Source organism: Anser anser (genome assembly GCF_964211835.1).
Source record: "Anser anser genome assembly, chromosome: 2".
NCBI lineage: Eukaryota > Metazoa > Chordata > Aves > Anseriformes > Anatidae > Anser > Anser anser.
The window spans coordinates 101,876,918-101,889,153 of record NC_139721.1 but is presented as its reverse complement, the minus strand read 5'-3'; the positions used below and the strand labels follow the sequence as shown (position 1 = coordinate 101,889,153).

At 37.0% G+C, this 12,236-nt stretch overlaps 1 protein-coding gene across 13 annotated transcripts in view; it reads right to left on the bottom strand.

Moving 5' to 3' along the window:
• Positions 1-12,236, bottom strand: part of SUGCT (succinyl-CoA:glutarate-CoA transferase) — a 338,050-nt gene that overhangs the window by 37,322 nt on the left and 288,492 nt on the right. For 2 of the 13 annotated variants that reach the window (XM_083822403.1, XM_083822412.1), the window contains 4 exons: positions 7,056-7,179; positions 6,637-6,755; positions 5,477-5,608; positions 2,219-5,392 (listed from right to left, as the gene is read on the bottom strand). The exons of 8 other annotated variants lie outside the window; for them this stretch is intronic. In XM_083822403.1, the coding sequence (XP_083678529.1) occupies positions 5,295-5,392; positions 5,477-5,608; positions 6,637-6,755; positions 7,056-7,179 (473 nt within the window). In that variant the 3' untranslated portion in view covers positions 2,219-5,294. Of the gene's footprint in view, positions 1-2,218; positions 5,393-5,476; positions 5,609-6,636; positions 6,756-7,055; positions 7,180-12,236 lie in introns of those variants that run through there. 3 more of the 13 variants (XM_083822410.1, XM_083822411.1, XM_083822413.1) reach the window with 3 other exon arrangements.

Sequence of the window (12,236 nt, the reverse complement as noted above, 5' to 3'; positions counted from 1 at the left end):
CAATAGGTATGATAGTTAAGTAGCTAAAAGCAGCAATGAAGTGGAAATTAGCTATTATCCCAGTATGACAAGCAAAACAATATACAGTTCTTCCTCCCCAAAGCAATGGCTCAAATACGTTCATCAGTGAGAGTGGGATTTTATTATTATTTTTTTTTATGGGGTAAGGTGTGGTAATTGCTATACTACTCAAATACAGAAGTAGAATTTGAACTCCTGAAGACTATTCAGGTAGAGTTACTCAGTACTAGAAGAAAGTGAAATTTCTTAAATTATGATTGAGTTTTTGATCTTAGCTCTCGTCTTTTTGAAGAACCTCCAAAAATGGATCCCCTTAGTAGTTCTGTATAGTTAGAAGACAATCTGAATTGGTATGCTTACATTCTCTTGCATGTATTAGGTTTGATATTATATAGTACATTTAAGTTGATTACCAATCATGACCTCTAATTAATTACAGTAAATTTAGAAAATCTATATGACAAAGTTTCTGAAAATAGAACCTAAGACTTCAGAAAGAACAGAGAACTCTTACTGAGGATTTCATACTTTGCTGTAAATAAGATAACATTTAAGTCATTCTTCTTGAGTTTGAAAATTATCCACAATGTTCCAAGGCATTTATGTTCAACAGTGTAATCTCCACATCATCAGAGCGTGCAAATTCCCCGAAGGTGCTCAATATTTGAAATCTTGCATATAAATTAGTAAGTAATGACTTTTTCTTCTCTTTGATATCACTTTGATATGAATTACACTTAAATACTACTCAGATTATCAGATACAAAAATGCAGTATGATACTACCTTGGTTTAGCTTTCTTTTCACATACAATAATTTCCGTTGTACAATACATTATGTTGTAAAAAAAAAAAAAAAAAGTTAATGTTTTAAACACAGAAAAATACTTTTTTTTTTTTAAAGGTAAAACTATTAAAATCATCCTCGATAGATTTTATACATTGATACTTCCTAATTCTTCTCTCACTACAAATAACCTTCATGGGCTTCAATACATTCATGTTCTATAATGGTATATAATATACCGTCATATATATTACACAGGTGCAATATATAATTATGTTATAGAGGTATAGTGATGAGGGAAAGGCTGTGGATGTGGTCTACCTTGATTTCAGTAAGGCTTTTGATACCGTTTCCCACAGCATTCTCCTCAAGAAACTGGTTGCTCATGGCTTGGACTGGCGTATGCTTCGCTGGGTTAAAAACTGGCTGGATAGCTGGGCCCAAAGAGTCGTGGTGAATGGAGTCAAATCCAGTTGGAGGCCGGTCACTAGTGGAGTCCCCCAGGGCTCAGTACTGGGGACAGTCCCCTTTAATATCTTTATCGATGATCTGGATGAGGGGATCGAGTGCACCCTCAGTAAGTTTGCAGATGACACCAAGTTAGGTGCGTGTGTCGATCTGCTCGAGGGTAGGAAGGCTCTGCAGGAGGATCTGGATAGGCTGAACCGATGGGCTGAGGCCAACTGTATGAAGTTCAACAAGGCCAAGTGCCGGGTCCTGCACCTAGGGTGCCACAACCCCAAGCAGAGCTACAGGCTGGGAGATGAGTGGCTGGAAAGCTGCCTGGCAGAGAAGGACCTGGGAGCATTGGTTGATAGTCAGCTGAATATGAGCCAGCCGTGTGCTCAGGTGGCCAAGGCGGCCAACAGCATCCTGGCTTGTATAAGAAACAGTGTGGCCAGCAGGACTAGGGAAGGATTGTGCCCCTGTACTCGGCTCTGGTGAGGCCGCACCTCGAGTACTGTGTTCAGTTTTGATTCCCTTGCTACAAGGAGGACATGGACGTGCTCGAGAGAGTCCAGAGAAGGGCGACAAAGCTGGTGAGGGGTCTGGAGAACAAGTCTTACGAGGAGCGGCTGAGGGAGCTGGGGTTGTTTAGCCTGGAGAAGAGGAGGCTCAGGGGAGACCTTATCGCTCTCTAGAGGTACCTTAAAGGAGGCTGTAGCAAGGTGGAGGTTGGTCTGTTCTCCCACATGCCTGGTGACAGGACAAGGCAGAATGGGCTAAAGTTGCACCAGGGGAGGTTTAGGTTGGATATTAGGAAGAACTTCTTTAGTGAAAGGGTTGTTAGGCATTGGAATGGGCTGCCCAGGGAAGCGGTTGAGTCACCATCCCTGGAGGTCTTTAAAAGACGTTTAGATGTAGCCCTTAGTGACATGGTTTAGTGGAGGACTTGTTAGTGTTAGGTCAGAGGTTGGGCTAGGTGATCTTGGAGGTCTCTTCCAACCTAGATGATTCTGTGATTCTGTGAGTATAGTATTATATTTCGTTGGAGCAGGTGTCCAGTATAATATTGGTTTCCATGAATCAGATAAGACTTAGATTTAGTTTCCAAATACTCTCAATGAGGCATTTTGATTAACTTCTGAATGTACCTGGGGAAAGGAACAGCAATCTGAAAATATCTAAAATTAAAAGTATTTGCTATACCTCTTGATGTAATAACTAAACTGCTAACTTCCCACATACAAAAAAAAAAAAAAAAAAAAAAAAAAAGAAGACATCCGACAGGAAAATCTTAAAAGTAAATGTAAATTCATGGGAATGTTAACAGTTTGCCACATGGAGGTTGGTGGTGGGTGATATTGTTCTGGGTGATTTACCATCTAGAAGTGTGAATCTAAAAGTCATATTAAAGTAGTAGACATGGTATTGCTTCCTTCCTTAAAGTCAACTAGAAGGAAGCTTCCAAGGTATCTATACTAGTGAACATTTTGGGACTTTAAATAAGTCAGAACAATTACTCTTAGAAAGTGAATGGCTTCGTAAGACGACACCAAGGGTTTTCTATTAAATTTTCATTCACTAATGCTTCTGAACTATTCCTACAATTTCTTCTTCTGTGCCCACCTCCCCCACCAGTAGCTCTATCTAGAGTGTTAGTATTACAGAAGAACTTGAAAAACTATGAAAGATAGGTTAAAATGTTATCTTCCAATCTAACATTGCTATACAGCTATACCAAATCTGCACTTCACCCACAAGTTCTTACAACAGTCCTTCAGAGCTGGTGAAAGCTAGAGCACGGTACCTGAACCTATGAGAACAGAAGGACATTTCAACATTTTCTGACGTTTCCTCAGGAAATCCAAACAAAAATGAGGAGCAGAAGTGTAAGCTATTAAAGTACATATACATTTCTGAAATAAAAAAAAAACTATTAAATCATACAGTGGATTTACTGGGGACATTGATCTGTGAATATAATCAAAATCAGGAAGGAAAATTGCCCTTTCAGGAATTACAACTCTAATCCTTATCTAGATATCTAGGAAGGTAGCAGAGGTAACTACACTACCAGCATGAAAATATATGCCCCACTTTATCTTCTCTATTTCCCTAAGTATGCATAAACATAAAAATGGGAATGTTGGCTGAAACAGACTCCTTTGTCAAGTAGACTGATCCGTGACACATTCTCCATTAGGAGCTGAAGGCAGGATTTTAAAACATAGGCCCATTTAAAGGAAACAGCAGAATATTTATTTACATAAACATCTGGCTTGCACATACAAAATAGTAAACAATACATTCATATGATCAAGTATATCATTCACTTATAGAACTCATTAGAAAATGATCACCTTTGCAAAGAGATTTTTTTGTTTTCTTAAGTGACATTTTCTAAGCACATCCACAAAAACTTATGTCCCAAGAGGCAAACCACATATGAAACCATGCTGAAAAATGGATTGCATAGACTGTAAAGCTAGGAAGAAATGGCTTCTTGGCATCACCAGAACTTGACCTGGCTCAAAAGAAAAGACATTAGCTCAACACAAAATTGTATTAGCCACTTCCTTGAGAAAGGAAAAACAACTCCTAGATATAACTCAGGAATTTAGGGGACTCCAAGAGTTTTCCTCACAGATTTACTCATGCAGGAATCTAGACCTCATAGTCAAACCAACACAGATCACTTCAGTGCACCTTAATTTTTAGCATTAATCTTGTAATTTCTTGAGAATACTATTGAGTTGCTAAGAATTGATAGAAGCTTGCACAAATATGTCTATGTTCATGGGCTGGGAATAGCAGATGTGTGCATGCAGTTGCAATTTCAGTATGTGCAAGTTAGGACTACACCACTGGAATTGGGTATTTGTGCATGCTCAGCTTTGAAATTTTCTTTGCCCCACATGTCTGTTTGTAAATTGTATTGCCTCGCTTCACAACTGTGCCTGATTTTACGTTCCCTGTGATGTTTCTAAAAACAGCTTGCAAAGAATATTAAAAAGCTTGTTCTAATCTGTAAGCCTCTGTCTCATTTCATCTCTGCATCCAGTTCAAAACCCATGAGGGACACTCTTATACAAAAATCAATATAAAACTTGTGCCTATGGCAGGCCAATAAAATCTCTAAACAACTAATTTAAAGCAATAAACTGGCACCAAATTTTAAAATTCATTAAGATATCAATCCCTTTTAATAGAACAATTATCTGCTTTTCATAAGGGTAAATCATTTTTATTTACAGCTACATTCAGTCTAGTTTCAGACAGACAAAAAAAAATGTGAATTCTGTGTCTTCTCAGGGGACACTGTTCCATACCTCAACAGACTTTGCGTCAGGAAGATTTTTCTAATAGAATCTTGACCTGATGCCTCAGGTTTTCAATAGCCCTTAAAATAACTGAGTTCACATCTGTTCTGTCTTGGTTTAAACCTTTTACATGCAGTGATAGGATGGGCAAACCAGTTTTATTTATCATTTTTTTCAAGAAAATGTTTGGTTTAACAAAACACGATTTGCAAGTCTATGTCAAATTAGATGAGTAATTTTATCTAAATAAAAATCTGAAGAAAAAAACAAAAACAACAAAAACAACAACAAACAAAAACAAAAAATGGATGTCTTCAGAATCTGAATCACAAAACATTTGTGAAGTCACAAAAAAATCGGAAGTCACAAAACATTTGCAGAAAGTCTTGGAAGTTCTTGACTCTTCCGGAACTCCAAAAAAAGCTCCAGAATAGTTAGCAAAACAGCAGGAGGTGAAATGGCAACAATGACTTGTTCTTGATAGCCCAAATGATGAAAGCATCATTTGGAATATCTAAGACAGATCCAAATCACCATGCTTGTTTTGAAGCAGTGAATTTATTCTGGGCAGAATATTACAAGAAAGAACTGTGGAAAGTACAAGGAAAAGGAGTAAAAATAATTGCAAGTTCATGTTGACCACTAGAGCTGTTAAATTTGCCCTACTTCAGGAGTTACAGATAAAAAAGTTAAACATACTTATTAAGCCACGTCAGGTACATGTTATATATTGGTGGTAGGCTCTCCACAGCTGAACAGTAAAACTACCATTTTAACCCTTATTTCGCTCCTCACTTCTACCCAATCTCTTCTTCCACAACCTATAAAGAAAGTGCAGCATCAGATTTCATATATTGCCATCACTGTAATTTGAGCAAACCTGAGCATATTTACCCTGTAATTACCTGTGAGTTCTATTATCTCCATATTTTGAATGAAGAAGTGAGAAATGTAGCTTTGAGGGCTACATGACGTTAGAGGTTTGTGATACAGCACACCTGAATCAAGTTGCTGAGGAACCACTGGGATTCGAAAGACTAAAGAAGAATAAACCAGGGAATACTATTAAAGTCCTCCGGTAGTACAAATAAATGGAAGAACAGATCAAGAGGGAAATGAACAGATTAAAGGCTAAAGTTGTTCCTTTTTCCTCTAGAGTACTCCTTTTCCCATCTAAACCTGACAACATAACTCAAGAAGACTATAGAGATTGGAACGGTAGGTTAGTAAGTTAAATTCAGGTATTGATAATGAAACTCAAACCAAAAAAAAAAAAGTGAGAAGAAATTGGAATGTATTCTGGACCAGATCTGTTCTTTATACCCCTAGGGTAAGCTCACAGGGGCTGAATGCATAGTGCAGGCTGCCAAACCTGCTGGTTTCAGGAACCTGGAACACACATAGGATCTATCCATCACAAAGAACAATAAACTCAAAAATACACACTGACCCTTAAAGAAGCTAACTGATGGGAAATATTTCAACTAGAGTTGGAATTAAATCAAGGCACGTTATCTTATAAACACACACAAATAAAACAAGATTTTTTTTGTCAGTAAAACATATATACATAAAAAGGAAAAAAATATATAATTATATTCATGCAGATGCACGGAATGCAGGGAAAACAAAGTTACTCTACTGTCTATCCCTGGTATTTTCTGCTATTCTGATCAAGTAGACCCCAAAGGCTTTTCATGTGTTATGCCTTCCCAAAGTCATCTTCTTTTTGTAGCAAAAAGTATCACTCCATACATCTGTACACCTGCAAATTTTTCCTGTAAATCTGCAGTGCGCAGACTGCAATATAAGAGACAGAGCTGCTGCACTTTGCTTACACAATGTACCTTAAAAGACCTAGCAAAATACCCTACATGGTTTGCCAAAAAGTCATCTTGATGTGACTTCTGTCATGTAAGTACATGACAGTTTCATGGGCAAAAACCAAAAGTAGTTAAAGCTCTAACATATGTGAGAAAGACAAGAATAAACCTAATTGCTACACTACAACTCTAAGCTAGTTTTGGATTAACATATATATATATATATATATATATATACACACATTTTTTAAAGAAAGCGGCAGATAGTTGATGTATTTTCCATTTCTTGAGGACTTCTGGATAAGACACACTGTAGTCAAGCACATGAAAGGAGTAAATTGGTGAAATTCGGTGTCCATACCTGTAGGAAGGCAAACTATACAATCTAATGGCCACTGCTGACCATAAAATGTTTTGGTCTAGGTTTTCATAAAACAGGTTAAGTCCAATCATTCTTTTCACTCATAGGAGGCAGGGCTTGGGTCAAAGTGACATGGCGGAAACACAAATGAGGATTAGTATACTCAGTATCCTAGGGATTAAGTAAAATTGTCTAAATGTTTAAAACATATTTTTACATTTAATGAAACCAAACTTTTTAGCTGACAGTGGATTCTTTTTCATATCCAATAATTATTAAAGATCATAAAGATATACTTACAATTTATGGGTGTTGAAGTAATTTGGCTGTTTTACAATGCACCCGAGGCATGCAGATATATCTTTAACAATCACACACTCTGAACTCTGTGAGCACCTGGTCGTGCTTGTTACAGAGTGAGGACCTAAGAAAGTACTTTTTAAGTTACTGTTACTTATATAAAAAGAAGTGGCAAATGCATTTAAACAGAGAAAAAAATCTTTAAACGAAGCTGAATTCTAGAACTGTGACCTTTGGTGGGAAATTAATGAGTTTATTTGGATATTCAGGTAATGCTTCAACTTTTCTTTTCCCCATGTACCAGCAAGGTGACATTTATTGTTTAGTTTACTCTCCATAAGAAACTGTTATGTTCAGTTTAAAGAAAGTCCTAGTATATCTCAGGACATATGGAGCAAAATATAAAGAAATATTCTTCAGTAGAAATATAATTACCGATCAGCACTCAGCCAAATTCAACCACAATTGCACTTGACTTAATTACATTACATACAGAGTAGAGAAATGTCCTCACTTGTCCACTGAAATATTTTTATTTCATATCCCAATACCGCAGAATCGGGTCCTGGAAAGAAACATGTGATGCAAGAAAAACAACTTTGATTGCCACATACGCACACAACTTAAAGAAAGACTTGAAAAACACTCAGGTCTGCCAACAGAAGAGTCCAACTGAGACACTTTCAATAGCAACCACAAAGAGCCACTGCCTGAGCAGCACAGATCACTACTTGTCCCTGTCGGTGCTGTCATGACAGCAAAGCACATATACACTTACTCTGAGCCTGGTGGGAAAGACTTCCACTGTTTCTTAATTTCCCCCAATAACTGAAGCCCTAAATGTTGGTAAGAGACAGGTGGCTTTTCTTCCTTAAAAAATTAACTTTAAAAGTATTAGCTGTGGCACTAAGACCACTCCAGAAGGTATAACAAATTTTAAAATATAGGGTAGAAAAATGCTCTGGACACATACAACAAAAGAGAAAAAAATATTAAGAGGTTCGTTGTTTATGTTCTACTTTAAAAGAAACCTTAAAGTTTTCAAATAACTGTATCATACATTAAGAAAGATACACTAGCCTTTTCTACATAATCCTGAAACTTGTAACATAATCCTCTCCATTCCCACCATGTCTTTTCTCCTTTTGCAGTCTGTATGAATATATTACTTAGATATTTATTAAGATTTTTTAAAGTACTTTGAGGATAGCTAAGTGAGCTGTCATACATCATTTCTGCTGTGTTTCTGTAATGGTCCTGAATTCCTCAAAATTGAAATCAGGTCTGTGAATGTAAAAGACATAAACAGTCAACCCTGATGACTAAAAAAGGCGAATGAGGTAACAGTAATGCCGGTGAAGCTGTTTGTCTCAAATGTACCATAAATAGTGAAGTGAAATTAAAATTTTTCAAACATCAGTTATGCACATGCGTGCACATACACACGCGCGCACACACACATATGAAAAAGCTGCCTGATGAGAAGCAGACAGGATCAGAAGTTCAAGCAGAGGTTCTTGAAAATAAAATAAAACAAAAAAGAATGTTGGGCTTTTTTATGCTGTTGTTGTTGTTCCTATATGGTGGGATCTCCTAGCTGCAGGAAATGATGGCTTGTAGTACAGACCTCCTTAATTTCCTGCAAACTCTCCCCAAGCAGAAGTCACTTTTCTATGGCATATATCTAAGTCCTACTGAAGCTTCCTCTACTTCACTCACATTAAATGAACAGAAAAAGATAGTATATATCATTAACAGCCATATCTGCTCCCTGTCTTGAAATGTAATGAGCAAACATACAGAAACCCCACTGTTATTAATGTTAATTAGTCTTCCCTCTACATGGAGAAAATAAATATAAATACATACATAATAAATAGTAATACATATTTAAAATAATACATAGCATTTTTACAATAATTTGTTCCTTTAGAATTCAAAGTATTTTTAAGCTATTAAGATCTCAAAAACTTCAAATGATTAATAAGGTGAGACAGAGAGTGATAGATGATTTGTCCAAGATTAAGAAAGAAATCTGTGGCACAATAAGGAAGTACTATTAGATTTCTTGCCTCCTAGTTTTATTCCTTAAAACCATTCTTCTAAGAGATTGATAGCAATTAGTCTCTATGGAACCAGGACATCATTTAATGAATCTTACAACAGGAAAAGGCTATCTCAAAAAAAAAAAAAGTCTTTCCTGTTCCAGTAGTATATTTGTAATGTACAGTGACAGGAGAAGACCGGAAAAAAGGACATTTCTCCTGAGTAGGTTCATTAATTAAAATAGATTGCCTGAATTCAGTCCAAGAAATCTATGCCAAGGAGGAATCCTGTAGTGATTTTCCTGACTGAGCCTGGATCAGTCCCCCAAATACATTATCACAAGAGCACAGAAGGAAGTCATGAAGCCAGGTATGAAACTGCCCTCTCAGAGCAATAAAGACATCCTTGATGAAGATAATGCGCCAAAGGACAGAAAGAGTGTTTATCAGCTGAGGAAACTGGGATAAGGAGAACACAGAATACTAACACTAACAAAACTCAGAATAGCTGTTTTGTCTGGAATAGGTGTTTTACAAGATTTCTACAGTTACATTATTTCCTGTTTGATGAGAGATGATTCCAAAATGTAGGCTTATATCCAAATCCCCACTTCACTAAGGCTTAGAAGGGGTCAGAAATAAGGTTTCTTTCACAGAGTTTCCTGCTAGTTAATAAAGTAAATTCTGTGAAGGTTGATTTGTCTGTGACAGCTGAATGCCTTTTTTTTTCTGATTTTTTTATTTTGTCATTCTAGAATCACATTTGACTACAAAAAACAACTGTCAACTTTTAAAAGTCAACATTAGCCTCTGCATAATGCAAAAGTTGAGAATATTATTATTTTAATTTCCTAAACCATATAAAAGAGATGATAATGGAGACGGTTTGGGCAAGACTGCATTGCATCCGTTAGCGTCTTTTTTTTTTTTTTTTTTTTTTTTTTTTTTTTTTACAAAATCACTGTGGGTTGGTATCCATTACACTCCACATAGCTACTCAGAATAAATTACTCAGTGGCTCCCGGAAACCCACATGCTACTGCTCTTTGGAAAAGTCCATTACCCTTTGGCAAAGGACCTCAAGACTATTCCAGATGCTAAAGCTTCTTGAAATTTTGTCCCTTCACTTAACTGTATTGTATCTGTGCCATTCAGCATCATCTGCAATCTGGCACTCTATAAAACATATCTTCCCTATCATTTTTTGCCCTCAAAAGTACTTTGTGCTCTACATTTCTCATTTTCTTAAAAATATGTTATTCGTACAAATGAGAAATCTTCCAAATCTTTATGGAAAGGGCTAAGTCAAGAAGAGTTTTGTGAAGAGATACTAAGGTTAATTACAGAATAAGAACATAAACCAAGTTTGAAAGTACCTCAAGAGGTCTCCAGTTCAAGCTCCTGCATGAACCGAGCTCAGGTCAGACCAACTTGCTCAGGGCTTTATCTAGTCATTTATTAAAAAACTCCTAGGACTGAGCCTGCACAACCTCTCTAGGCAACCTGCTCCATTGTCTGGTTTCATGGTGAAAAAGAGTTTGCCGATATCCACTCTGAACTTCCGTTGTCTCATCCTACCACTGTTCACTGTTGTGAAGAGCCTGGCTCTTCTCTTTGATAACCTCCTTGTAGGCTGCTGTACAGGATCAACCTTTTCCCAAGGCTGATACAGACCTCAGCCTCTCCAGCTGAGGTACTCTAGCCCCTGACTGTCCTGGGGGGCACCCCCTGAACTAAAAATGATCAAGATAACTTTAGAGATGGAGCCAGAAGAATCTCATCAATATAGTCCTGCAATTGAATGAATCAGTCCTGCAAAGGCTAATGAGTGCAGTACAGTGCCAGGTCTTTGGGACTCAAGCAAGGATCTCTCACAGTATTGCATTCTGTATAGATGATATATGATAATTCAGTATAAGACAAATAAATGTATCTGTATATGACAAGTTAGCTCTTGAATAATTTTACAACATGACTATACTGAATTATCCTAATGACATTTTCCAATTAATACTAGAAGAAAGAGATATCAAAACACAAGATCTGTATCTCCTCTATCATCAATATGCATTTTTGAAAGCAATTGAATAGAAATATACTATTTATAATGCAACTTCTCCTATTCCAGTTCCATCAGTCACAGATACCTTAGGATGTGTTTATCAGCAAACAGTATATCAAGCTGGGAATTGTAAAAAAAGGCAAGGGGGAAAGCATTGACCTGGTGTGGAAAGAACCAAATTCAGTAACCATACAAGGAGTATTCAAAACACATTTAAGCAAGGGAGGGGTGTGAATCATCAAGTCCAATGTTAAGAATGTAGCCTGCGTTAAAGTCAATGGCAAAATCCATCAGGATTTCAAAAAACATGAGAATTCATATACAGACTGGAAGCCACTCTCAAAGTGAGGTTATGCCTGGAGAAGGACTAGTCCAAACCAGTATGTTAGAGATAGAGCCATGCCAGCATGCTCACTCTCAGTAAATGTATGTCACTGCACTTGCAACTTTCCTTGGCAGATCAAGTCTGACCTCTGTCAAGAGCCTCAAGAGTGATGTCCAATTCAATTAATACGTATTAAAATCTTGTTTATATGGTTAAGAAATAACAGTTATTCACTTTACTTTGGGATCAGAGTCTCTCCAGTCTCTTTAAGGAGAGGTATTTTTACTCTGCTCAGCTCCAACATTCACATTAATATCTTTATTAAGCAACCCTGAGCCAGTAACTGAGAGCTTAGTAAAGCCTTTCTCTGCCTAATGTTCAAAGATAATTACATCAAAGAAACAGTTTTTACTAATTTAAACAGTCATTAATAGACCATTTATCTGCTGGAGGCCTTCTCAACACACTTTCTTCTCTACTCTTCAGATATATCATTGACCAGGACAATTCCAGGATACTTCCATTACCTACCATCAACTGTAGCCAAACTCCTTATGCACTCCAGTTTTGAGACAGAATAATGCTGTGTCTTTCCATTGATATCAATAGGTTCATTCTGCTCACACTGAATGAGTGTCCTTCACCCTTCCCTCTCTTGTCTCTCCCCTCCCTGTCCTTTCATGCCAGGAAAGGAAGGAATTCTCGTTTTCCTGCTCAAATATCCAATAATCATTACAGCCATCTGCTTC